This window comes from Silene latifolia, chromosome 5 (genome assembly GCF_048544455.1).
Source record: "Silene latifolia isolate original U9 population chromosome 5, ASM4854445v1, whole genome shotgun sequence".
Taxonomy (NCBI): domain Eukaryota; kingdom Viridiplantae; phylum Streptophyta; class Magnoliopsida; order Caryophyllales; family Caryophyllaceae; genus Silene; species Silene latifolia.
The window spans coordinates 23648457-23674263 of record NC_133530.1 but is presented as its reverse complement, the minus strand read 5'-3'; the positions used below and the strand labels follow the sequence as shown (position 1 = coordinate 23674263).

Below are 25807 nucleotides of genomic sequence, written 5' to 3'. Positions count from 1 at the left end.
CGGTGAGGATGATCTCATTAATAACTTTTATGAGGGATTGCATAATGACATGAAGATGAACCTAGATTCCGGTTCCGGGAAAGAGGCACTTGACAAAATCGATCACAAGACGGCCAAGGAATTGATTGAGTAGATGGCGTCTAGAACCTTCCATTGGAACAATGACCGGCATAAAATATAGGGTAAGACAAGTTTTGAGTCGGCAAAGAACGTGGAGGTTAAGGGATTGATAGAGGAGCTCAAACAACAAGTTGCATTGTTAAGTTCTAACACACCCAACAATTCTTCACCAAGAGCCCATGTTTATAGTTGTGACTTTTGTGGGGATCAAGGGCATCCACCAAATGAGTGCCCTTTTATGGTGGGAGATGTAAGTTTCATGGAAAAGGTGAATAGGGTATGGGAGTCTAGTCCGGCTAGATAAACTTTTAACAATAACCAATATCACCCCGGAATGAGAGCCTGCCCGAATTTTTCCTATGGTTCTCAAAATGTGCAAAACCCGACTTTCGAAACAAAACCCACAAAACTTCCAAGCCAACAAACAAAATCAACCCTTTAACCAAGGTCCACCGGGTTTCCAAGGAAGAACTTTTCAACCAAGGCCACCATTCCAACCACTCAGTCCACCTACATAATAAGCCTTTCAACAAACCTTCCAACAAAGCCCTCAACAACCATTTCAACAAGCTACTCGACCTAAATCAAATATGGCGCTCATGATGGATCAAATGATGAATACTCAAACCCAATTCATTACTCACTCTAAACAAAAACAAGAGGAGACAACATCTTCTATCAACCAATTAAGAACTCAAATGCAAGCTTCCCAAAGAATGACGGATAATCAAATCTCTCAATTAGCTTCTCAAATGAGTCAATTTCAAGCATCAAATGGCAGGTTTTCGGGTAAAACCGAGGAAAACCCAAAGACCATAAATGCTATAAATTTGAGGAGTGGTAGAGAGTTGGAAGACCGAGTGTTCATAAAAAGGAGAAAGAGTAGCAAGCCGAAAGTGGAGGTTGAATGATACGTGTATTTTATATAGTATTTTTAAGCCTCTTTATGCACGTATTTCTATGATATCCTCGTAGTTTTATGCTACGAAATGCCCCGAATATTCTACTTTGGTTTGTTTTGCTTTATTTACAGGAATGCACTCGAAAGTGGTAGAATCAAGCCTTTTATGATCCACTATGCTTGCATTTAGAAGATGATTGGATTTGGAGTGGAAATACTTCGGTTATGGGATGCGTGAAGTCATCTCGGAAGTAAAATCCCCAAGTCAAGGCTGAACCTAACGACATAATGAGCTGGCTGAGTCAAAGTTACTCGATCGAAGGCTTTATTGATCGATCGAGCACTTTTGGAGAGGAGAAGACCTTGATCGAATGCTTTATATGTTCGATCGAAATGTGCTTTTTAGGAGTTCCTCGATCGAGTTACTTGTTTACTCGATCGAGTGATTTTTGTTGGATTCTACTCGATCGAAGCATTTCAAACTGTTCGATCGAGCAGATGGGCTTTAGACGCGGGCTTTGTCTTTTTATTATGTTTTAGGTCGAATAATAAAATCCTTTTCCTATAAATAGGAAAGGGGTAATTAGGTTTTAGAACACACACCACATCATACGTTACTTTTCTCCGGTTACTGCTGCTACTTTGTTCTGTTCTTTTTCCGAATCTCTTTATCTGTAATTCTTCCCTTACTCTTTCTCTTTCTTTATTCTCTCTTTAATTACAATGCTTATTATTTCTCTATTCTCTCACTCTTGGTCTACCACCATTATGTCTAGCTAATTTAATTGCTAGGATTTAGTGGATTCGATGATTATTGTTAGTTGCTAATTAGGTTTACAGATCTTTCATTGTTATCATGTCTTTGTTGTTAATCACTGCAATTAACTGTAACTAGCTACTTGAATCGATGCATTTAGCTTAATTAATCTTGGTAAGCCTTAACCTAGAACGGAAGGTTGGAAGGGGTGAGACCCGCAGTGAACAATATGATGCTTTAGTGAGGGCGGAAGCTAAGCTAATAGTATTTTAGGGCGAATTGAGACCGGAAGGAGATATTCGTTGCCCCTTAGACTGATACAACTGATCGATCTGTGACCTTAGCTGCAATTATCTGATATTCATTGATAACCCGACAGTCCTAGTTCTCTTCCTTTACTGTTAATCTCTCTTACTCTTTTCTCAATTTAATCTCCTTTAGTTTTAGTTCAAACATCTTAAATCCCCAATTGTGACCATAGACAGACTGAATTAACAAGTAGATAGTGACCGCCTCCCTGTGGGGATCGACCCTACTTACCGCTGACTTCTGTTAGTAGTACTTAGGTATTTATTTTTGGTACTGTAACGACCGTATCAAATTTTGGCGTCGTTGCCGGGGAGGCAACTACATTATTTGCTTGTTTATTTTTGTGTGTCTTTAGCCTCAAGGGATTTATTCCTTAAGGCAGTTCTTATCTTTTTCTTTAGTGCTGTTTTGATAGGTCCTACAGGTCCTACCTAGACAGTTCTAGGTAAAAGATCGTCAAAGGGAAGGCTTGAGTACCTTTGCTCTTCCACCTATGTTCCATCCTATGGCGCAGCAAGTGGCTTACTGTGAGAGATGTGGTGCTGCTGGGCACAATGCCGTTATCTGCTTGGCGGGGAACGACGAGGTCTATGCATTTAAGCAGCGTCGACAAGCTAGTCATTCCACCGCAATTGTGCCGCCACATCTGCCTTATCAACGAGGCTATCAAAAGCCTCCATTCGTCTGGCCATCGCAACAACAAGCTCCTCCTCCTGATAAACAGAAAGAAGAGATTGCTGAATTGAAGTCTATGATGAAGGCACTTGTACTTCAAATGCATAAAAACCGAGAAATCTAGGGAAGCTCATCTCCAGCTACTTAAATCTCAAGTAGCCCAATTAGCTGCCGAGTTGGATTCTACAGACTCAGAGACGATATATGCTGTTTTTCCCGTCAGTATTCTTTCCCATGAAAGACCTGAGCTGCTTATTGATGATGAAGATTTGTACGACCCGGAAATTGAAGAGCACGATGCATTTCTCAAGCACTTCACCACGGTTCAGCATGAAACGCTCGATCGAACAGCCCATCATATTCAATCGAGTGAATTCTACGAGGAAGAATTCGATCGAGTAGAACAAACCACTCGATCGAATAGCTGTTGTGAGGAAGACCTCGATCGAGCAGATCATGTTGTTCGATCGAGCAATATTCAAGAGGAAAGCTTTCGATCGAGTATTATCTCTACTCGATCGACCATATTGGCCATAGAGCGTAATGATATATCACTTTGGTCCACCTTGGATGACGATATGGACGAAGACAATGGTTATGGTGAATCCCCCATTTTCAAAGCTGAGCTGGACGCGCTAGAGGCTGCAATTTACGGGATAGAACCCACAAAGAAGGGTAACGAGAAGACACCCGAGTCAGTGATTGCTCCTAGCACGAAAGAGGTAATATATTCTTTTGTCAATGATTCCGACATTGAGAGCAACCCACCTGAGGTAGTTAACGATAATTTCATTTTTGTTGGTATTAATCGCACGCTACCTCATATGATTCCTGCTTTTTCTTTTGATGCTCTACCCCCTCCCGGCTGGACAAACAATTTAACAATTTTTCACCATTCTTGTCATCCGAAATTCGTTAAACTGAGACGGTACCTTAGTTTATTTTTAAGTGCTCCTGAGCTCCTTTATTTTGTGGACAAATTTGGGAGTTGTCATAGGAAATTTGTTAGGCTTAAACGATTAAACATGTTATTTTCCTATGTTACTATTATATTATGGTGCTACTTACAGTTTTTGTAGCACATGCGCAACTATTTGATCGGTTGCTGCATGTTTTGAGCTGTTTTGACCAGGCTAAAATAGAGAGGCTCAATGAAGAGAAAAGAAGGTCGAGCTAGGACCTGTCTGAAACTAGCGCTACCCGGGAGGCAACCCTAAATTTTAATTTTTTAGTTGTTTTTTGAACATTTCAGTTTTTGTTGCGTGTTTAATAATTGGTCTTCTCGATCGAGCGCCATACTTCCTCGATCGAATGGTTTTGCAGCCTAATGTACTCGATCGAGTACTAAATCCTCTCGATCGAGTACTATCGAGTACGTTGGCTTGATTTGCTTCCAATGACGCTATTATGGAGCTATTTAGCGGCCTCCCATGTTGCTGGCTGGTTTCGGGAGGTCCCTTATTCGCGTGTTCTTGTGAGTTTTTCGCAGTCTCTCTCTTCTTTTTAGTTTGCATTTCCTTTCCCTATTTTTGGGTACAATGAAGGCATTGTACGGTTTGGTTTGGGGAGGTTATGCATCCATATCTGTGTCTGCATTCAGTTTTTATTGCATTCCTGTTATCACGTTTAATTTTCGTATTCATTGTTCTTTATTTTATTAAAAAAAAAACCAAAAATCAAAAAAATTCATGTTTATTTTTGCATGTAGGTTGAGTCGGAACGGTGGATTTCAATGATGAAATTGCACTATTATTTGTCTTTTTGCTTAAGCCTTGCATAAAACTATTATCTTTTAGCTTTGTCTTGTTGCATATCTACGAGTTTATGTTAAAATACAGCTGGACAAATATACTTGACCTGAGATTTTGGCAAAGTACTTATAATTTCTAAGGATTAGAGCCTTATAACTGGTGTCATTTATGACCGGTTTCATGTAGGATTGTGAGTAGTTACTCCTTGCATAACATGTTCATTAATTTTCATGAATATGAAATTCAATTGCTTTTTGCCTGCGTACATTCGGGTTAGTGGTTGGTGTCACGTGCAGGGAGGTGCTTACAATTTTCCTTTTCTTCCATTTTTGCCAATTAACTCCACATTAGCCAAATTTGCCTGTTGACCCTTAACTGCATCCAAATTTAGCCTACCTTGTCAAGCTAGTTAGTGTATGTTTTTGCGGTATATTGTCTATTGCACCAAGTTTGGTTTGTATTGCATCGTTCTGGAGTTGGTAGAAAAGAGAAAAAGGAGGATGCTGAAAATAGAATTGAAAAATTAAAAAAAACATGAATCAAAAGAAACAAAAAAAAGAGAAACCGAGAAAGAAAAAAAAAAGAGAAACCGAGAAAGAAGAAGAAAAAGAGAAAAAAAAAAGATGTTTGATTGTTGACGGTTTCGCTCCTATGCTTTATTTATATCTATTGAGGAGTATGTCTGGTTCGGTTTGGTGAGTTTGAATGCCAAATGAAGGGCACATGTGCTTAATTCTATAATTGAGTGAGAATCGGATGTTGTTATATGGTTCTATTTAGGTACTAGCTTGGCCGCCTATACCTCTACATTCCCATAAATGTTTTGCCTTTTCTTACCCATTGCCTCACTTTACCATACTTTTGTAAGCCCTCGGCTATGACAGGCATTGATTGGTTGGAATGTATGTACGGTAGTTAGAATTGTCTATCATATTAGTTGCATGCATGTTTATGTGGGTCGCAGTTTAGGTGAGCGACTATTTTCTTTCTCTCTTACATTCATATGCTTACCCTTTGCTTCATGAGAGAAGAGTTACCCGTGAGAGTCCATCATTAAAGGTCTTGCAAGGTCGACGGTTCAGCTTTATTATAAACATCTTATAACTCGTTTGCATTTGACTGTTTTGCTATAAGTGTTAGTTTGCTTGCATTAAATTGGTTTAAGTGGGCATTTGTAGCTAGCTCTGGGCTTTCTTTTCCGTTCATTTAGTTTACTCGAGGACGAGTAAAGGTTTGGTTTGGGGAGATTTGATACGTGCATTTTATATAGTATTTTTAAGCCTCTTTATGCACGTATTTCTATGTTATCCTTGTAGTTTTATGCTACGAAATGCCCCGAATATTCTACTTTGGTTTGTTTTGCTTTATTTACAGGAATGGACTCGAAAGTGGTAGAATCAAGCCTTTTATCATCCACAATGCTTGCATTTAGAAGATGATTGGATTTGGAGCAGAAATACTTCGGTTATGGGATGCGTGAAGTCATCTCGGAAGTAAAATCACCAAGTCAAGGCTAAACCTAACGACATAATGAGCTGGCTGAGTCAAAGTTACTCGATCGAAGGCTTTATTGATCGATCGAGCACTTTTGGAGAGGAGAAGACCTTGATCGAATGCTTTATATGTTCGATCGAAATGTGCTTTTTAGGAGTTCCTCGATCGAGTTACTTGTTTACTCGATCGAGTGATTTTTGTTGGATTCTACTCGATCGAAGCATTTCAAAATGTTCGATCGAGCAGATGGGCTTTGGACGCGGGCTTTGTCTTTTTATTATGTTTTAGGTCGAATAATAAAATCCTTTTCCTATAAATAGGAAAAGGGTAATTAGGTTTTAGAACACACACCACATCATACGTTACATTTCTCCGGTTACTACTGCTACTTTGTTATGTTCTTTTTCCGAATCTCTTTATCTGTAATTCTTCCCTTACTCTTTCTCTTTCTTTATTCTCTCTTTAATTACAATGCTTATTATTTCTCTATTCTCTCACTCTTGGTCTACCACCATTATGTCTAGCTAATTTAATTGCTAGGATTTAGTGTATTCGATGATTATTGTTAGTTGCTAATTAGGTTTACAGATCTTTCATTGTTATCATGTATGTCTTTGTTGTTAATCACTGCAATTAACTGTAACTAGCTACTTGAATCGATGCATTTAGCTTAATTAATCTTGGTAAGCCTTAACCTAGACCGGAAGGTTGGAAGGGGTGAGACCCGCAGTGAACAATAGGATGCTTTAGTGAGGGCGGAAGCTAAGCTAATAGTATTTTAGGGCGAATTGAGACAGGAAGGAGATATTCGTTGCCCCTTAGACTGATACAACTGATCGATCTGTGACCTTAGCTGCAATTATCTGACATTCATTGATGACCCGACAATCCTAGTTCTCTTCCTTTACTGTTAATCTCTCTTACTCTTTTCTCACTTTAATCTCCTTTCGTTTTAGTTCAAACATCTTAAATCCCCAATTGTGACCATAGACAGACTGAATTAACAAGTAGATAGTGACCGCCTCCCTGTGGAGATCGACTCTACTTACCGTTGACTTCTGTTAGTAGTACTTAGGTATTTATTTTTGGTACTGTAACGACCGTATCATTGAACCACCAAAAGTGATTGAAGAAAAGGTGATTGAAGATGATCTTGTAGAGGTCGTTGTGGAAACTTCCATGCTTGTTGATGAGTCCACCAAGGTTTTTGATGAACCCACAAAGGTTGTTGAGGAACCCAAGCAACAAGTTGTGAGGACATATGTGCCGCCAATTCCTTTTCCGCAAAGGTTGGCAAGGGCAAGGCTTGAGCAAAAGTATGGAAAATTAATGGACATGATGAAGGGAATCAACATCACAATGTCGTTCATTGATACCATCAAGGAAATACCAACATATGGTAATTTCTTGAAGGAGTTGATTTCCAACAAGAATGTCGTGGAAACCTAAGCAACGGTAAACTTGTCTAAGGAGTGTAGTGTCATTCTAATGAATGAGGGGCCCCCAAAGCTTGAAGATCCGGGGAGTTTTTCCATACCATGTACCATCAGGACCGTTCAAATAGAGAGAGCTCTATGTGATTTGGGGGCAAGCATTAGCCTCATGCCTCTCAAAATTTTCAAGAAATTGAAGGGTTACAAACTTTCACCAACTAGAGTTTCTTTACATCTTGCGGATAGGTCGGTGAGGCATCCAATTGGTCTTGTGGAAGACATCACACTCAAGGTAGGCAAACTTGAAATTCCTTGTTATTTTTATGTGATGGATATCCCCGAAAATTCAAACATTCCCAGCAATTGGGGCGCCCTTGCTTTACCACGGGGAGTGCCTTGATTGATGTGAAAAATGGAAAGCTATCTCTTCAAGTTGGTTAAGAAAAAGAGGAGTTCTCTTTGAATAAGGCTATGAAAGAGCCTTTGGAAGCAAAGTCATGCTACATGATTTTGATATGGTAGAAGAATGGGTAGACATGAAGAGATTTGAAAAAAACAAAGGTTTACAAGGATTTCTTGAAGGTAAGGTGAAGGATTGCAAGGAGCACCAGGAATATGCTTTGGCTATGGATTCAACAATTGTAGAAGACCTAAACAAAGAATTTGAGAGCTTAAGGAAGGACGGTAACATTGAGGAGAGATCTATGCCTCCTCAAGTGGAATTAAAGCCTCTTCCCTCTACTCTTAAACATGCTTTTCTTGGTCCTAATGAGACTTGCCCCATCATTGTCAATAGTGCACTCAATGACATTGAACTTGAAAAGTTACTTGTTGTTGTGAGAAAATTTCGAAAATGTCATTGGGTACACAATTGATGATATTAAGGGTGTTAACCCTTCTTTTTACACTCATCGGATTTACTTAGAGGATGAGGGCTCATCTTCTATTGATCCCCAATGCCGCCTTAATCCTAAAATGAAGGAAGTTGTGAGAAAAGAAGTTCTCAAATTACTTGATGCTGGGATCATCTATCCCATTTCGGATAGTCGGAGGGTTAGTCCGGTGCATGTGGTGCCCAAAAAGGGGGGATGACGGTGATTAGAAATGATAAGAATGAATTGATACCTACTAGAACCGTGACCAGGTGGTGCATAGAAGGTTGAACAAGGCCACCCGGAAAGACCATTTTCCACTCCCCTTCATGGACCAAATATTGGAGCGTTTGACTCAACATGACTTCTTTTGTTTCTTAGATAGATACTCGGGATTTTTTCAAATCTCTACCCATCCAAGTGACCAAGAAAAGACCACCTTCACATATCTTTTCGGCACATATGCTTATATAAGAATGTCGTTTGGATTATGTAATGCACCTTCGACCTTCCAACGTTGCATGATGTCAATTTTCACCGATTTCGTTAAGAATGAAATTGAAGTATTTATGGATGATTTCTCGGTGGTTGGGAAATATTTTGAAAATTACTTGACGAATTTGGAGAAAGTATTGACTAAATGCCGTGTCGCTTGGTTCTATATTGGGAGAAGTGTCATTTTATGGTGACCGCCTGGGTGGTTTTGGGACATGTTGTGTCTACTAAGGGTATAGAAATTGACCAAGCTAAGGTTGAAGTCATAAAAACCTTGCCCCCTCCCACTAATGTTAAGGGCATTAGGAGTTTTCTTTGGCATGTCGGTTTTTACCGATGGTTTATTAAGGATTTTTCTTTGATTTCCCGGGCATTAGGAGTTTTCTTTGGCATGTCGGTTTTTACCGACGGTTTATTAAGGATTTTTCTTTGATTTCCCATCCATTAACTCACTTGCTTGGTAAAGATGTACCATTTGAATTCACTAATGAATGTCTTGTTGCCTTTAATAGGTTGAAGGAGGCTCTTATCTCCGCTCCGATCATGCAACCCCCTACTTGGGGAGAACCGTTTGAGTTGATGTGTGATGTTAGCAATGTTGCGGTAGGAGCGGTGCTTGGACAAAAGAAGAATGGTAAACATCATGCCATATATTATGCAAGAAAGACTTTGGATGAAGCTCAAGCAAATTACACCACTATCGAAAAGAAGCTTTTAGCGGTCATTTATGCTATGAACAAGTTCCGTTCTTATTTGGTGGGCTCTAAGGTAATAGTGCATACCAATCATACGACATTGAAGAATTTGCTAATCGAAAAGGAATTAAAACTCCGCTTCATTCGGTGGATACTACTGCTACAAGAGTTTGATATTGAGATAAGAGATAAGAAAGGTGTGGAGAATGTTGTAGTCGACCATTTATCGAGGCTATTGAATGAGAATGTGAAATATAGGCTACCAATTGATGATTACTTGCTGGATGATCAATTGTTTGTACTCGTGCGGATTTTGTTAACTACTAAGTGTCGGGCATCATACCGCATGACTATGACTCCCATAAGAAGGAGAGGTTCTTTCATGATGTAAAACGATGCTTTTGGGAGGAACCATGTCTTTATAAGTCAAGTGTGAATGGGATCATTAGGAGATGTATTCCGGATGAATAGGTGAAGCAAATAATATCCCATTGCCATGACATGCCCAGTGGAGGGCACTGAAGTTCAAGTAAAACCGCCGCAAGGGTACGTCCATGCGGGTTTTATTGGTTCACCTTGTTTCATGATGTGGCAAGTTATGTGAAGGGATGTGACAAATGCCAAAGGAGTGGGAACATCTCAAGGAGGCATGAAATGCCTATGAATTATGTTCTTGAAGTGGAGTTATTTGATGTGTGGGGAATTGACTATCAAGGTCATTTTCCTTCCTCCCATGGAAATGAATATATACTTGTTGCGGTCGACTATGTTAGCAAGTGGGTTGAAGCAATTCCCACCAAAACTTGTGATGCGAAATCGGTGACCAAGCTCATGGAGACCATCATATTTCCTAGATTTGGAGTGCCAAGAATTTTGATTAGAGGTGGAACCCATTTCCGGGAGCGAGCTTTGGATGCTCTTCTAAGACGACATGGGTGCAACATAGACGGAGTCTAGCCTATCACCCACAAGCTAACGGACAAGCCGAAATCTTCAATCGTGAGATAAAAATGATTCTTGAGAAGACCATTAGTCAGTCAAGGAAAGATTGGTCAATCAAGCTCAATGATGCATTATGGGCTTACCGCACCGCTTTCAAAACACCAATAAGAACCTCACCATTCTGGTTGGTGTATGGAAAGCCATGTCATTTGCCGATGGAAATGGAACACAAGGCTCATTGGACTATCTGGTTTCTTAATTTCGACTTGAAGAGTGAGGGAGAGAAGCGACTCCTTGACCTCAATGAACTTGATGAATTTAGACTAGAGGCTTATGAGAGCTCTATATTGTACAAAGAGAGGACAAAGCGATTTCATGGTAAAGCTATTTTAAAGAGGGAGTTCAAGGTGGGGGACTTGGTCCACCTCTTTAATTCAAGATTTAAGCTCTTCTCGGGTAAGCTAAAGTTCAAGTGGTCGGGTCCTTTCACCGTAGTCCGAGTCTTTCCTTATGGCTCGGTGGAAGTGGCCGATGGAGATCGCGCTTTCAAAGTTAATGTGCAACGGCTCAAGCACTACATAGCCGGACCACCTAAATCGAAGAACGTAGATGCCCTTGAAACTTGTCTCGTCCCTCATTGAATCTTGTTTCACTCTTGACGATATTTTAGTTTATTCAAGCTTTTCCGTGACTTGGTCGAGCCTACGACGTAAAACAAGGCCGCTACTTGGGAGGCAACCCATGGATTTTGTAAATAACATGCATATAGCTAGGAAATGAGAGGATTTGAAATTACCGTGCTTGGTACTATTTGAATTGTGAGATGAGGCCCTTCACTTGCCCAATTCCCGACATGATGCGTCGTTTTGAAAGTGAAAAACACGAGAAAATGGGAAAGTGAAGAAGTCGGGTTTATTTGAAGAAGGAGAAATTTTTTATTTGAAGAAGGAGAAATTGAAGAAGAAAGAAAAGAAAAAGAAAAGAAATGGGCTGAAAATCGTTTAATAGTGCTCTCTGCCGGTGGACTGGCAGCCAGTACCCCAATCGACAGCAAGCACTTTTCAAATTGTGAAGGATTGTTGAAATTTTGAAGAAGGGGGTGTGTGTGGCGGCAGGCCGACAGCCGGCCCACCGGCAGAGAAGCCCGTTACTAAGGAAAATAAGGAGAAAAGGATGAAGTAGATTCCCCTGCCGGCAGGCCGGGAGCCAGCTCACCGGTAGGGAACCACGCTGCAGGTCAAAATTTGAGCTAAAAGAGAATTGGAGGAGCCCTCTGCCGGTGGACCGGCAACCGGTGCCCCCACCGACAACGAGTGCTTTATTTTTTGAAGGAGAATTTCAGATTTTGAATTTATGGGGAGTGCTCTCTACCGGAAGACCGGCTCGCAGTACCCCCACCGGCAGAGAGCCTCAAATCGTCTAAAACAAAGCCGTGCTCCCCCTCTTTTCTTCATAATTATTTAACCATTCTTCTCTCTAATATCTTCTCTCCCCTTTCTTACTCCACTCAAACACCGTTAAAACTCCACCAAATCTTCACCAATCACCCACACATCACTTCTTCTTCACTATTCACCTTCCAATCCTTCATCTATGGCAGGAAAGAGAACAAGGGATGATCTCGCAAGGGCACAACAACAACTAGTCGAGGCGGCGGCTAACGATACAAACCCGGATCCCGATTTTCCGGAGGTTGAGTTTGTCACACAAACTCAAAAAGGTAAATTTATACTCTTTAAGCAATGCCCCCTAACCCCGACTCATTTTATTTTTCGCGCCTCTATGCGGAACCTAGGCTTGGATAAGAAAACATAAGCTTTGTTTAGGGGAGTCGGTATGAAAGAAATGTATAACATGCATGAGCGGACTTACCCTCGAATTACTAGGGAATTTTTGAGTAGTTTGCGTATTGATAAGGATAGAGGAACCGGGATGGTGGCCCAATTGCATTTTTGCCTCATGAATCGAGACCACACAACTTCCCTTGCCCGACTTGCCAATATTTTCGGGTTGGAAAATGCCAATTCCAAGAAGACACTAAAACCCTCCACTTTTCACGGGTGTGGAAAGCTATTTCGGGGTTAGATGATAAGATGGTGTGAAAAGACCGGCTACCTCTTTCCACAATGCACCCATGAAGATATGGCACCTATTTATGAGGTGTACCGTTTTTGCCGTCGATGAACCTTGGGTCTTTAGGGTTATTGAGCTTGAAATTTTAGGCTCGTATTTGATCACGAAACTTAAGCCCTACAAAATCAATGTTGCTCATCACATGGTCCTCCACTTAGCCAAATTGGCTAACTCTCCGGGCAAAAAGTTCCCTTTCATGTGGGTGGCATCATCACCCGCATAGCCAAGAGCCTTGACCGATCGGTGGACTTATCCGGGATGAATTGGGTACTCAGGGAGACTTATATCATAAAGGATTATATGATGAAATCTCTTGAGTGGATCAAGACGAACCCCTTTGACGGCCTTGAGTATTGGCAAATCCAAAAGCGGAATTCCATTCCGCTCCCAAATGCAAACAAAATGAAAATCAAGTCCGACCAAGATTCTTACCGCCTTGAAATTGAAGAGGAGGCGGACCCGTCCCAACCTCCCCAAGAGCAACCAATCACCTATGGGAGGGACAACCCGACGCAAACCGCGTCTACTCTCTGGTACATGATGCCGACCCCTTTCATTTTCCAACCCAATCCTTGGAACCCTAAATTTGGTGAAAGATCCTCTTCAAGCCAACCTCCTTAACCAACCCCGCTCCACTCCGACTTAGTGTCATTTATGAATGATATGAGATTGGGATTACAAATGGTCGCTAGTGAGAGACTTGGTTTGCAACAACGCTTGGATAGGATATACTTCGACCAAGCGGTGGGGCAATTCCCTATTTATGATGACTACCAGAGGAGGAAGTACAACCATCCCTCCGGCCTTTACCCCTCTTACTTCCTTGAGCCGGATGGTGGGTACCCCAAGGACGGGAGCTTTGCCTACGCCGACATTAACATTCGGCCGGATTACTTTAGCACCCCCATTTTCCCCACCCCGACCTCCACTCAAGGGGAGGGGCATGATACCCAATGGTTCGGAGGGACCCCCTCCATTTTTGGTGATGTCGGGTTCGCTAGTGGCTCGGGAGGGAACCAAGACTTGTTCATTGACATGACCACGGAAGTGGGTGACTCAACCGTGGCCATGAACACGGACGACTTCATTTGGGAACCCGAGTTCGGAGCGGGAAATAATGATGATGATGAGGAGGAGGAGGAGGAAGACGACGACGAGTCCTAGGTGGCCTAGTCTTTGGCCTATTTTTGCTCCTAATCCAATTCAAAACCGAGTATGAATCCCTTAATCCAAACTCTCTCATTCATATTTATTTTTGTATGCATTTAGGTTACTTGTAATATATTTAGATTAGTAAATCATTTAGTTGCATTCATTTAGGATTGCATTAGATTTAAATTTTGTAAAATATTATAACATATAAGAATTGCATTCATTTAGTATATTTTGCATCGTAATTTCAATATTGCATATAGGATTGTTCATGCATTGCATCCCCATTTCAAAATACAAATAAAAAAAAAACAATTTGAAAAATCAAAAGACACAAAAACATGCAATTTATTTTCATAATCTCCGCCACACACCATGTAAATAAATAAGTGTGGGGAAGAAATTCTATATATTCAAAAAAAAAAAAATACAAAAACATATTTTTAATTTTTAAACATCAACAAAACCCAAAAATATGTTGTTTTTATTCTTATAAACTCGCCTCCTAACCACACTTCCTTCATCACCGGACATTGTATATAACAAGTGTGGGGAGGAGGCTCAAAAAAAAATCCATGTTCCTTACTTTCGAAAATCGTAAAAAACTACCAAAAATATGTTCTCAAATTTCAATATTTCAATATATATATAATATATACAAAAAAAAATTGTTATCTCTTTTCTTATTCTCTCCCTATGTTTTGTTCCATTGAGGACAATGCAATTTCTAAGTGTGGGGAAGGAAATATCTACTTCGTATATATTTGTATATAATGTTCATTTGTAAATATCAATATATATATATATATATATATATATATATATATATATATATATATATATATATATATATATATACACTTGTAAATTTAAGAATATTCAAGAAAATGCCTAAAAATTCAAAAATTCAAAAAATTCAAAAAAAAAATTGCATTGTATATATATGTTGTCTAACAAGTGGCACAGGCACCTACAGAACATTGGAGGCATTAGGAGACTATAAGCCCGCTTGGTTTGATCTTTCTTATCTCTTTCTCCTTTCCCCATTCATTTTCTTTTACAAGTTGTTGTATATATGGAGGAGGATGGGCTTTGTTGATGAGGATGTTCCATTTGGAACTTGGTTTATGTGTTTACGTGTTGCTAGGTTAGAAAAAGTGTTTGCATGTTTACTCTTGTTGTTAGTTTAGAATTGCATCCCGTATCTTGTAAATAGTTTTTTGTGCTTTAAATTCTGTTGGCATCTTATGTGTACATATTTCTAACAAATGTAGTCTAGGAAGGGAACATGATACCCTTATGATTATACCGTCTTGACCGTGTCTTTCCCCTCTTAGTGGATTGCACCCATTGACCTCCTTGTTAGGGTATTTGTTTGTAAATACCCGGGAAATGAGGCTAGGCCGGAAAGTATTGACCACCATATGAGACCAAGACCGTAGTCTAGACCTAAATTTCGACATAGATACTTACATGCGAGATGTAGAGCCTCCTTGGGACCGATACATCCATGCCTGGTCTCCCTTAGGTGTGAGTAGGCTCCTTGCGTGGCATGTCACATCACGACGCATAAGCATGGTGTCCTCTCCTTTTAGACCATGAGATGTTCATTTGTGTGCATATTTTGAAACAATTCGCTACATTTCATTCTTAAGCCTCACATTGCCAAATAAGCCTAATTTTTCGACCCTTTACACAAGGTCCGATTTTGCTAACCCCTTTTGAGTTTGAACCTTTCATTTGGCACCTACAAAACCAACTACATACCATAAAAAACCTTCCCTTATCAAGAAAGTTGCTTACATGTTGTCGGTTGTATGAAGAAGGGTATTTGAACCTTAGTTGATGAGTTGGGTCAGGATAATGGATTTATTTGGCTTGTTTGAATAAAGAGGTTTTGATAAAGAAAAGAAAAGAAAATTTAAAATATAAAAAATGAAAAAAATAAAGAAAAAAAATTATTACTTGTACTTTGTTTGATGTGAAAAAGTCGTGCAACACTTCTTTCATCAAAGGAGTAGAAAAAGGCGTTGCAAAAATAAAGGGGCATATGATGTTTTTCCAAAATGAGTCGGGTATACACAATTTTTGCTTGATTTTGGCAAGTAAATTTCTTGTTAGGGTGTAGACGTTACTCATTTGTTGCAATAAGGTGATGATTTCCGTGATTTTTCCAAAGTGAGTCGGGTTTGCACAATTTTTGCATTAATTCGGGAAACCAATTTTTGTTAGGGTGTAGACGTTACTCATTTGTTGTAATAAAGTGGAAGAAATGGAATTTTGGCAACTTCTTGATGTGTACCTTCACATTTTTCCAAAATGGTGCTTGCACCAACCCCGCTTCGTCCCGTCACCTAGCCCCGTAACAACCCTTGTTTCTCTTTATGCGCATTTCCTTTTTTGCATCTCATGAATGGTCTTGTAGGAAAGGATTCCACGTTAGATTGCGGGCATGTCTCACGAGTCGAGTAGTTGAGTGATTTTGGTTACTTTTTGGCACAAAAATCACCCGTTCTTAAAAAAAATGAGAGAGTAGTGAAAACCGTGAGGAAGTCGGTAGTCTAGGTCCTCTTAGTCATGGGTCAATTTGGTCGAATCTTGTGTGTGTCTTGTCAATCTTGAAGGTTAGGCTTTGCTTCCCCCTTTTCCGCCTTTGAATTTGTTTCCTAGGCATTCGGTTGTCATATTAAAGTTGCTTGAGCCATCACTAGGGCATTGACACCCCGCCGAGACTATGAGACGGTATCTCCCGATCGAAACCTTTAATTGTTCAAAGCAAAACCCTCCGCTTAGATGATGAAAGCGGTTGACTTTTTTATTGATGCATCATATGCTTTACTACGTGCTTAGATGTTGGATGTGTCTAAATTTTCTGCAAGCCCCCACTTGCCTTGCAAGGGAGTGCATACCTCATTGCATTTCATTGTGAGTTAAAGGGACGGAGGAGGCCCGTTAATTGACTACCATCGGATTTTATTAGTCCAGATTAGCATTTGGTTAATTAAGGGTCTCGTTTTTGCTCACATACTTACTCGGGGACAAGTAAGGCTGAAGTGTGGGGAGGTTTGACATAAGATTTATTTACAACAAATTTCCCTTCTATTTACATGTTTTTCGGCCCCAATTGAGTCGGTTTTATATTTCTTATGTTGCATTTTGTGCCCGATCTCCTCGTCTATGATTTTGTGCCCCTCTTGTAGGATTTGAGGCGGTTATAAAGAAATCGGAGCAAGTAAGACGGTTCGACGAGTAAGCATGAAGAAAAGAAGGTGGAATTGTTGAAGAAGTGTTCTCTGCCGGCGGGCCGGCAGCCGACCCACCGGCAGGGAACCCCTCCCCTATGCCTTAGACAATTTGGAGGAAAGAATTGAAGCCAATTGAAGAAGAACTTGCTGCCGGTTGGTAACCCGGCAGCCAAGCAGCCGGCAAGCAGTACATCTTCTTTGAAGAATTGAAGTAAGGAACCCAGCAAGAGGTGTTCTCTGCCGCAGGCCGGCAGCCGGTCCACCGGCAGGGAACACCCCCAAGTCAATTATATACATTTTGAAAGAAGAACTCGTTGCCGGCAGGAAAGCCGGCAGCCGGTGTACCGACACAGGATCCATATACGCGAGCTGGGCTTTCTTCTTTTCTCCTTATGTTTAATCCAAGGGGATATTATAAATACCCCTTCCCTTAATTTTTTGTACACACAATCCTAGATCTACATCATTTCCATTCCAAGTTTAAACCTTTGCTAATTACTTTGCTAACTAGTATAGATCCCGCGCGAATGCACGTTTTTTTAGTTAGGAACATTAAAAAAATAATAATTATAAAACTGATATTTAACTCAATTTGAAATTTAATTGTAAATTTATTATTATTATTATTATTATTATTATTATTATTATTATTATTATTATTATTATTATTATTATTATTATTAGGGTTTTTTGATAACTACTACCTTTATACTACACGGTTTTAAGAACTACTGCCAAAATAATTTTCGTTTAAAAACTACTACCTGTAAGTTTGATTTTTTTTAAAAACACTACCAAATCTCATCCAATCCCAATAAAACACAATTTTAACCATTTATTTTTGAATTTCCATCTTAAGGTGTAAACTTTATCCCTTTAGCATTACCAATACTATCGTTTGCCAATCATTTTGGGGGAAAATCACTTTAAATTAGTTTCATCTAATTCACCTATATAACGTAATTAAGGTAAAAAAGTTGCTTAAACTTCATCAAATTAACTAGTTTAAGGGATAAAATTAACAACTTAGGATGAAAATTCAAAAATAAATGGCTGAGATTGTGTTTTATTGAGTTTGGATGAGATTTGGTAGTGTTTTTAAAAAAATTCAAACTTATTGGTAGTAGTTCTTAAGCAAAAATTATTTTGGTAGTAGTTCTTAAAACATGGTAATACAAAGGTAGTAGTTATAAAAAAACCCTTATTATTATTATTATTATTATTCTTATTCTTATTCTTATTCTTATTCTTATTCTTATTCTTATTATTATTATTATTATTATTATTATTATTATTATTATTATTATTATTATTATTATTATTATTATTATTATTATTATTATTATTATTATTATTATTATTATTATTATTATTATTAATGTTTTGTATTAATCGGTGAAAATGGAAAATTCAATATAATCCAGATGTAAATATAATATAACGAAAGCCCAATGACAAATATGATACTCATAAAAGCGCAATTACATATATGATATAATAAAAGCCCAATTATAGCCAAATTCATTTAGGCGGGAAAATTTTGGAGAACTCTTATTCTTTTAGTATAGGGAGATTTTTCCTTAATTAGATTCAATCTTTCAATAATTAGTGTATTATTAGTTCTAGTATTTGGGTTGTAAGAAGATTGAAGATTTTTTCCATTCTTATTTCAATTTAAGTTCCTTTTCTTTGCTATTAAATTGGTACAATTCTCTCCCTTAGTTTCATTTGTTTACATTTGCTTAGTTTCAAGTTTTGTTTAATTGTTGTGCTTGAACTCTTCTCTTTGTTGTTGGATTCTTTTTTTCTCTCTCTTGTTCATCTTGTTCTTGTTCTCCATTGTTGTTCTCATCCAAAGATTGAGTTTTTCGGTTATTGTGTCAAAGTTTGTGTCTTTTTGCTTTAATCCTTTCTCATCTTAGTTTAATTTGTCTTATCTCATACTCCCTTCATTCAACTCCACATGGCCCTTTTCTATTTTACACACTATTCACAAGTGAGCATTCACTATCAATTTTCTCTTGATACGTAAGTGAAAAGATATTCATGTGGGATCTTGTTTGATTCGTCTTTACGAGTACATTAAAAATATCTAACTTTTATAATTTTTGTAAATACGTAGCTAACGATATTTAACGCGTAAAACACGCGTTGGCAAACGTGAAAAAAGAAAAGGGTCATGTGGAGTTGAATGGAGGGAGTAGTTTTGTTGAATTATTGCATGTTTAATTGTAGAATTCATCTTCACATCATGTCCATAATTAAAGAATCCGTATTTAGTAATTATTTTGTCTTAATAACCATGATTAGTGAGTAGTATCATTGCTAGTGTGTGGTTGGGTCCAACATGAGTGACACTTCCATACTCCAAGTGCCTTACCAGGACCACTTAAAGTATGGAAACGTCACCATCTCGGTTACCCGAGACAATGATAATCATAAGACAATAACGAAACATACTTAAAAGTAAATACGGTTTAAAGTGATTACATGTCAACTCCAAAACTGTTACACTGAAATACAAAGTACTCAAAACGGTCTACTGATAAAACTATCAAAACTACAAAACATCGTCTGACACAGCGGAAGACTTCTAACTGCCACGTGATGACTCATACCAGCTATCCCATACGCGTTATATCATACCTGCTCAATAACTGCTCACCATCCCCGAATGGATCACCACAGTTTTTAAAACAATTAAACAGGATCAGTACTAATTACACACAACCAAGCCACAACGAAACAAGTACATAAACAGCTCAACAACACAGCAATCCTCCAATCTCCATAACCAATCTCCACACAACTAACTACACACTAAAGTATGTAGTCCTGCCAGAGTGCCCATCGCAATGCGTACTCCACACCGCCAGTGGGGGACCGCAGCCGTACCCACCAAATCCCCGCTCTTCAACACTGAGCGATAAACCCAAGTTTCCTTAATGTGCACATCCCCTCCTGTGGCGGGTTCCACAGAGGGCGAACCAAGGGCGTGAAGCCACTCCCGCAAGTGACTCCACTCAGCCAGAGACGCGCCCCGAAGATCACAGACAGATACAAACCAATCAACAATATAAAATCAATAACCATCTAACAACTTAACAATACAATCAATCTTTAATCACAATAACCATCACCACACATTATGTAACTAATACTGAGTAGGAAAACCCTACCTGGAAAATCAATCACCACAGACGGTCTAGCAGCTAATCAAAATCGTTCTTCAATGAAATCACCTCCTATCAAACATACAATCATACAATCACCATCTAATAAACACAATACACCCAAAACCACCAATTTACCCAATTAGGGTTTCAACCAAAATCAATAAAACAACATAAAAACTGTACTAGGACCTTACCCACAATACGACGATCTCAACGGCGTAAAGAACACAACGATCCGATGACTCTAGCCCTTAGGATTTGATAGCAATGCGAAAGAGGAGAGTAACGTGTTGGAGCTTGTGTCCTCCACAAATTAGTGTGATAACATTTGTCAATCTCTTACAGGTTCACAAGGGTATACTTCGTATTTTATCAGTTGATTAACGATTACCTAATAATGGTTGGCTTGCTAGAAAGTTTGACGTTATTATCATATAGATGGCGGTGATCAACTGGTCCCTAAAGGTCACACCTATAGGATGTGTTTGAGAGATGTGGTTATGGAAATGTAATCACATTGATGCCTTATATGACTAAACAGTTAGTCAATGTGTTGATGAGACGATTATTTAATGTCGATTAAATAATATTAGTTGAGACGAATTAACTGTCAATTCGTAAATTGAATATAATAAGTTATATTTAATTAATGTATATGATGTAAGCTTGGACGAATTAATATGTTAATTCGTAATTAAATGTAATCGGTCATATTTAATCAACAAGATGAATGTGTCATAGTGGTAATAGTAAGGGTACTCAAACCAAGAGGTTATGGGTTCGATCCTCACTAGATGACAATTTATAAATAATACATTTTATACATTTTGTATACTACCAAAATAAGAAGATTTAATCTCCTTATTTTTGGGTAGGTAATAAAAACCGAAAAAGAGAGAAAATAACTCTCTTATTTTCGGAATTTTTGGGCCGAGAAAATGGAAAGAATAATCCCTCCTTTTCTTTCTTATTTTCGGCTAATATAAGGATGTAAGGGGATATATTTCTAACCTAATTCTTTTTCCCATTCTTGCCTCTCATCTAAAAACACAAAAAAAACAAAAACCCTAATTAATTTACTGAAATTTGGGGATCGATTCTAGCAACAAGTTAAGGGCATTTCTCATATCGTCTTGGGTGCAACTAATAGGCGAATATCATTGCGATATTGTTCTTAGGCCGAATTTGCTAGGACCGAAGGTTGATTCTTCATCTCTTTACCTTTTTGTTTATGTAATTTAATTTTATGACTAACATTCTGTAGATACCTCATTTCTGCACCTCCCGCAAACCACCCGGTGATGATTGGGCCGCATGTTTGGTACGCGGAACGATTTGTGACAGTTCGTAAGTTTATCGTCAAGTGATTGCTCAAATATTAATGTCTACCTCTTAGTTGTCATCTACGTGCCGATACGGTCGTTTTGACAGTAACTAGAGTACATTTGGAGTCCGGGCCTAAAACCGTCTTCATTTTCTGATAACCGTTAAATCCCGAGTCAGAATGTTCTGGAATGTTCCGGATATTTTTATTCCATATTTTATAAATATTTCATAATCTTTATCCCTTTGGTAAACAATTTCCCGTAATATTCACATAAGATATTAAGGAAAACCAAATTATTCCGTCCTTCCATAATTTAAACACGGAAATCTTTCTTCCGCAGGAGGAAACCACTTGGGAATAGACGCAGCAGGTGCTGCGCCTCTTCCAAGAGACGCGATAGGCCGCGCGCCTCTTCCAAGAGACGCAGATACTGCCGCGCCTCTTCCCAGTCCTTTCTCGCGTAATTTTCGTATCTTTTTTATATCTTTCCGAGATTCACTTCCAAAGAGTCTCCGAAACCCTAAATCCTTCACGTGATTAGTATAAATAGGAGCCTTCGCTCCTCATATTTCTCACGCGAGTGTCCGCCTTTCTCTTCTCCCTTTGTATTCTAGACCTTTGTTCTTACTTTTTGGCGTCTACGTGCTTGAACATTCGACCACGTAAGCTCGGATCCTTCTGAGTACCAGCCTCGTTTGCATGATCGACCAATTTGACCAACTCCACGATCAATCAACTTAATCAATTTGTTTTAATTCCTCTTACGAGGGCACTTTCGTTACATTCGCGTCGAGCATCACTAATCGATATCTTAGTCCTTCTCGTTTCGTTAAACATGTATGTCTGAGGGTGTATATCTCTCTTTTATTTATTGTTATTTACTTTTTGTATCATAATGTAAGGTTTATGTCGAAAACACCTAATTAAAACCGATTTCTAAAACCATACTTTAAAACTCTTTTTACGGATTTTCAGAAGACAAACCGTCGAGAAAGGACGCAGCAACTGCTGCGCCTCTTCGTGAGGCTGCCGCAGTTCCTGCTTCCTTTCTTCTTCCTTCGTCCTCTGTAATTCGTTTGCTTTATTTGTTTGCATTCGTTTTCTTTAATTCTTTGACATACGATCATCAATAATTTCACATGTATATCATTCATCATTACCATGCTTAATTTGTCATTAAATTCGACTTCAATCCCAAGTAATCTCATATTTGCGGGTTTTCGTCATTAAATTCAATCCGGGTTGTAGAAATTCAATTTGTTCATATTGAGTTTCTGGAATTCATCTTTGATATATTTACATATGTCTTTTATCATATTTGTTGCATATTCGTCATCAATTCATCTTGTTTAGCCTATTTCATTCACCCATGTCACTAATTAATCGCTCATCCATGTAATTAATTCGTTTGCATCCGTCTCATCCATGTTTTATTGTTTTATGACCATTAATCACATGTAAATAACCTGCTAATCACTTCCATCCGATTAAATAATTTAATCAATCATTAACTTTACCGACGAGTATTAACAACACGCAATTCCGGCTTCACAGCCAGAATTCAAAGTCAGAACAGACGCAAAGAATCGCCGCGCTTATTCCAAGGACGATTTGCTCGTTCGCGGCCTTCGGTTGAATTCTGTCCCTGAACTCTGTTTTTGCCTTGACCTAGTTTTATTAACTTACGTATAATTAACTATTATTCGTATTATCGCCTTAATTCCTGTTCGTTAATTTATTAATTCATTCTTTTATTCGTTTTTCTCAAATTGTCCGTTTTAAAGGTATTTTCGACATAAATCGCCTATTTCATTGTAATTATTATTATTGTAATTTTCTTTATTGTATTTATCATTATTTCTTGTATCATTTGTATGCCTTCACATGAAATTGAACATTAAATCCTACTTTGACCCAATTGTGTGCTAAATTACGTGTCAACCGACTTAGTTAATTCTCACATGTTAGGATTAAAACTTGGATGTTGCATTTCATGTATATAGCCGACGATATATCAAGTATAAATAATTTCCCTAATCATTAGTAGAGGCCGCTATCGAGGCGGGCGGGATTAGGTGTTCGATCAAAAGAGCTTCCTAATACGTACCCTCACCCCCTTACTCCAGATCTCCGTGAACACCCGTATTCATTGGCATCCACGAGAGTCATTCTAGACATAGAATGCTAAGGGTAACGAGTTCTTGGTGTTCATGTCTCTACTTTGTGTCTTGACATGATACGAGGTATTCGAACGGTACCAATTTCCCATAAAAATTGGTGGCGACTCCAACAAAAATGCAAACGCTCGTTCTCTTCCTCCCAAGCCCCCCCGTGGGCCCCCCGCTGTCCACAGTTTGGCGACTCCGCTGGGGAAAATACACTTACGTGTAGCTAAGGGTGAAACTTGAACAAGGTTAGGGAATAGTTTGTACAAGACAATTGTCGGTTTTTCATAACTCGGTCTTCCTAGATCGTTTTATTCGGCCTTCCTAAGCCCAACCCAACCCATTCGACCAATCGTCCCGTCTAAACGGTCCTAATTCTTATTTGGGCCTAAGGATGGATAGCGATTGACGTCATCCATACCATGATGCTTACTCTTGTTTGTATCAAGGGCCTTCACTACTTGAGGAAATGGACTAGGGAATCGGCCTTACTCTTGTTTGGTACGAGCCTCTCCACAGACTTCGGGTTTGATGGTTCGGTATGGCAACCTACCCTTTAAACCAAAACCCTTTTAAATGCACTCAGCATCCCTTTATAATGCTTGTATGTTTGTACCTTACGTGATCACCGTTTCTAAACAAAACCATGACGATTTTTGTAAAATCAAAATCCTTTTTTAATGAAAATTTCGGAAAAAAGAAAGTAGGCCATCAATTAGCGCGAAACCCAGTCGAAACTCTGTCCATTTGTCGAGTCAAAATTCGGGCCACAAGCCCATTTCAAAACCCCACTTTGAGTCTACTCCTACAACTACACTATAGTTGACTAGGATACACATTTTCAAAATTCTTGTCCTTTCTTCAAAGCTCACTCAACACAAGTGGCACACACCCACTTCACGAGTCAAAACATTTCTTCTTTTAGCAAGTGTGTTAGAATGGTCGATCGTGTTTTGATTCGTCATCGATCTCTTATCCAGTTTTCAAGATGCCTGGATCCAGCGAAACAAACCTCCACCAACTTCAAGATGGTAATGATCGAATCCTAGCCGTGCTAGCCCAAATCCAAGTTACCCAAGACCAAGTCCATGATCGCCTTGAGACCATCGAGGGCCGGATCTATGCCGTAGAGGGAAGGTTGCCTCCCCATGAAAGCGAAGTGATAGGTGACTCCGCGGATGAATCCAGGGATGAAAATCCTCCCATGGGACTAACTGAAGCCGAGAAAAGACTCCAATACTTAGAGGAGCAATTAATGTACCTTAAAGGAGATGACATTTATAGGGAGAATAATCGCAAATATGAAGCCGTCAACTCCAAATTGCCAACCAACTTCAATATGACGGATATCCCTAAATTCAAGGGGCACGAAAACCCTTTGAACCACATCCGTGCCTTCAAGGATTACATGTCTATCAAAGGCATCAAACCCGAGATGTTCCTAAGGATCTTTCCTTCATCTCTTGACACCATCCCGAAGCAATGGTTCTACTCCTTGGAACACAAGAAGGTCGCTACTTAGGAAGATGCCGCGATCGAGTTTTCTAAGCAATATGCAGATAATGCCGAGATCCAAGTTAACATGCGCACTCTAGAGGTTCTTACCCAAAATGACAAAGAAGGATTCACCGACTTCCTAAGTAGGTGGAGGAAGACTAGTACCCAACTAGTTGAACACCCGGATGAGGCTACCCTTGTGGAGAAGTTTGTGGACAATCTCAAACCCATCTATGCCAATCATTTGAGATACCAAAATATCAAAACTTTCAAGGACTTAACCGTACTAGGGACAAGGATTGAAGATGACATCCGTAAAGGGCTCTTGTCCAAAACGGTAGGTCGAGGATATCAAGGCTCAACAAGTCGTTCATACGGCTCCACTAGCAAGGCCGATGAAGTTAACCTTCTCGAGCCATCCAAGAAAACTACCCCACCAAGGAAATTCACAAATCTTGGGGACACTTACTCCAACGCTCTAAAAAGGTTAATGAAGCAAGGCAAACTCCAACCCATTGGACCTACTCCCGAACCCGAAAGGAAATCCGAATCCTGGGATGAGAACTCGTACTGTGAATACCATAGGGGCAAGGGGCACGACACAGAAAAATGCTACAAGTTGAAAAATGTGCTTCAAGACATGATTGAAGACGGTCGATTGCCAATAC

The 25807-nt window shown here is 39.2% G+C and overlaps 1 protein-coding gene across 1 annotated transcript; it reads left to right on the top strand.

Moving 5' to 3' along the window:
* Positions 1 to 10512: 10512 nt before the first annotated feature.
* LOC141655069 (uncharacterized) lies at positions 10513 to 11085 on the top strand. The gene has a single exon (XM_074462168.1). It carries the CDS (start codon positions 10513 to 10515, stop codon positions 11083 to 11085), a length of 573 nt encoding a protein of 190 aa, XP_074318269.1.
* The last annotated feature ends 14722 nt before the right edge of the window (positions 11086 to 25807 follow it).

Coding starts and splice junctions, on each gene's coding strand:
- LOC141655069 (XM_074462168.1), top strand. CDS start 10,513: ATGATTCTTGAGAAGACCATTAGTCAGTCAAGGAAAGATTGGTCAATC.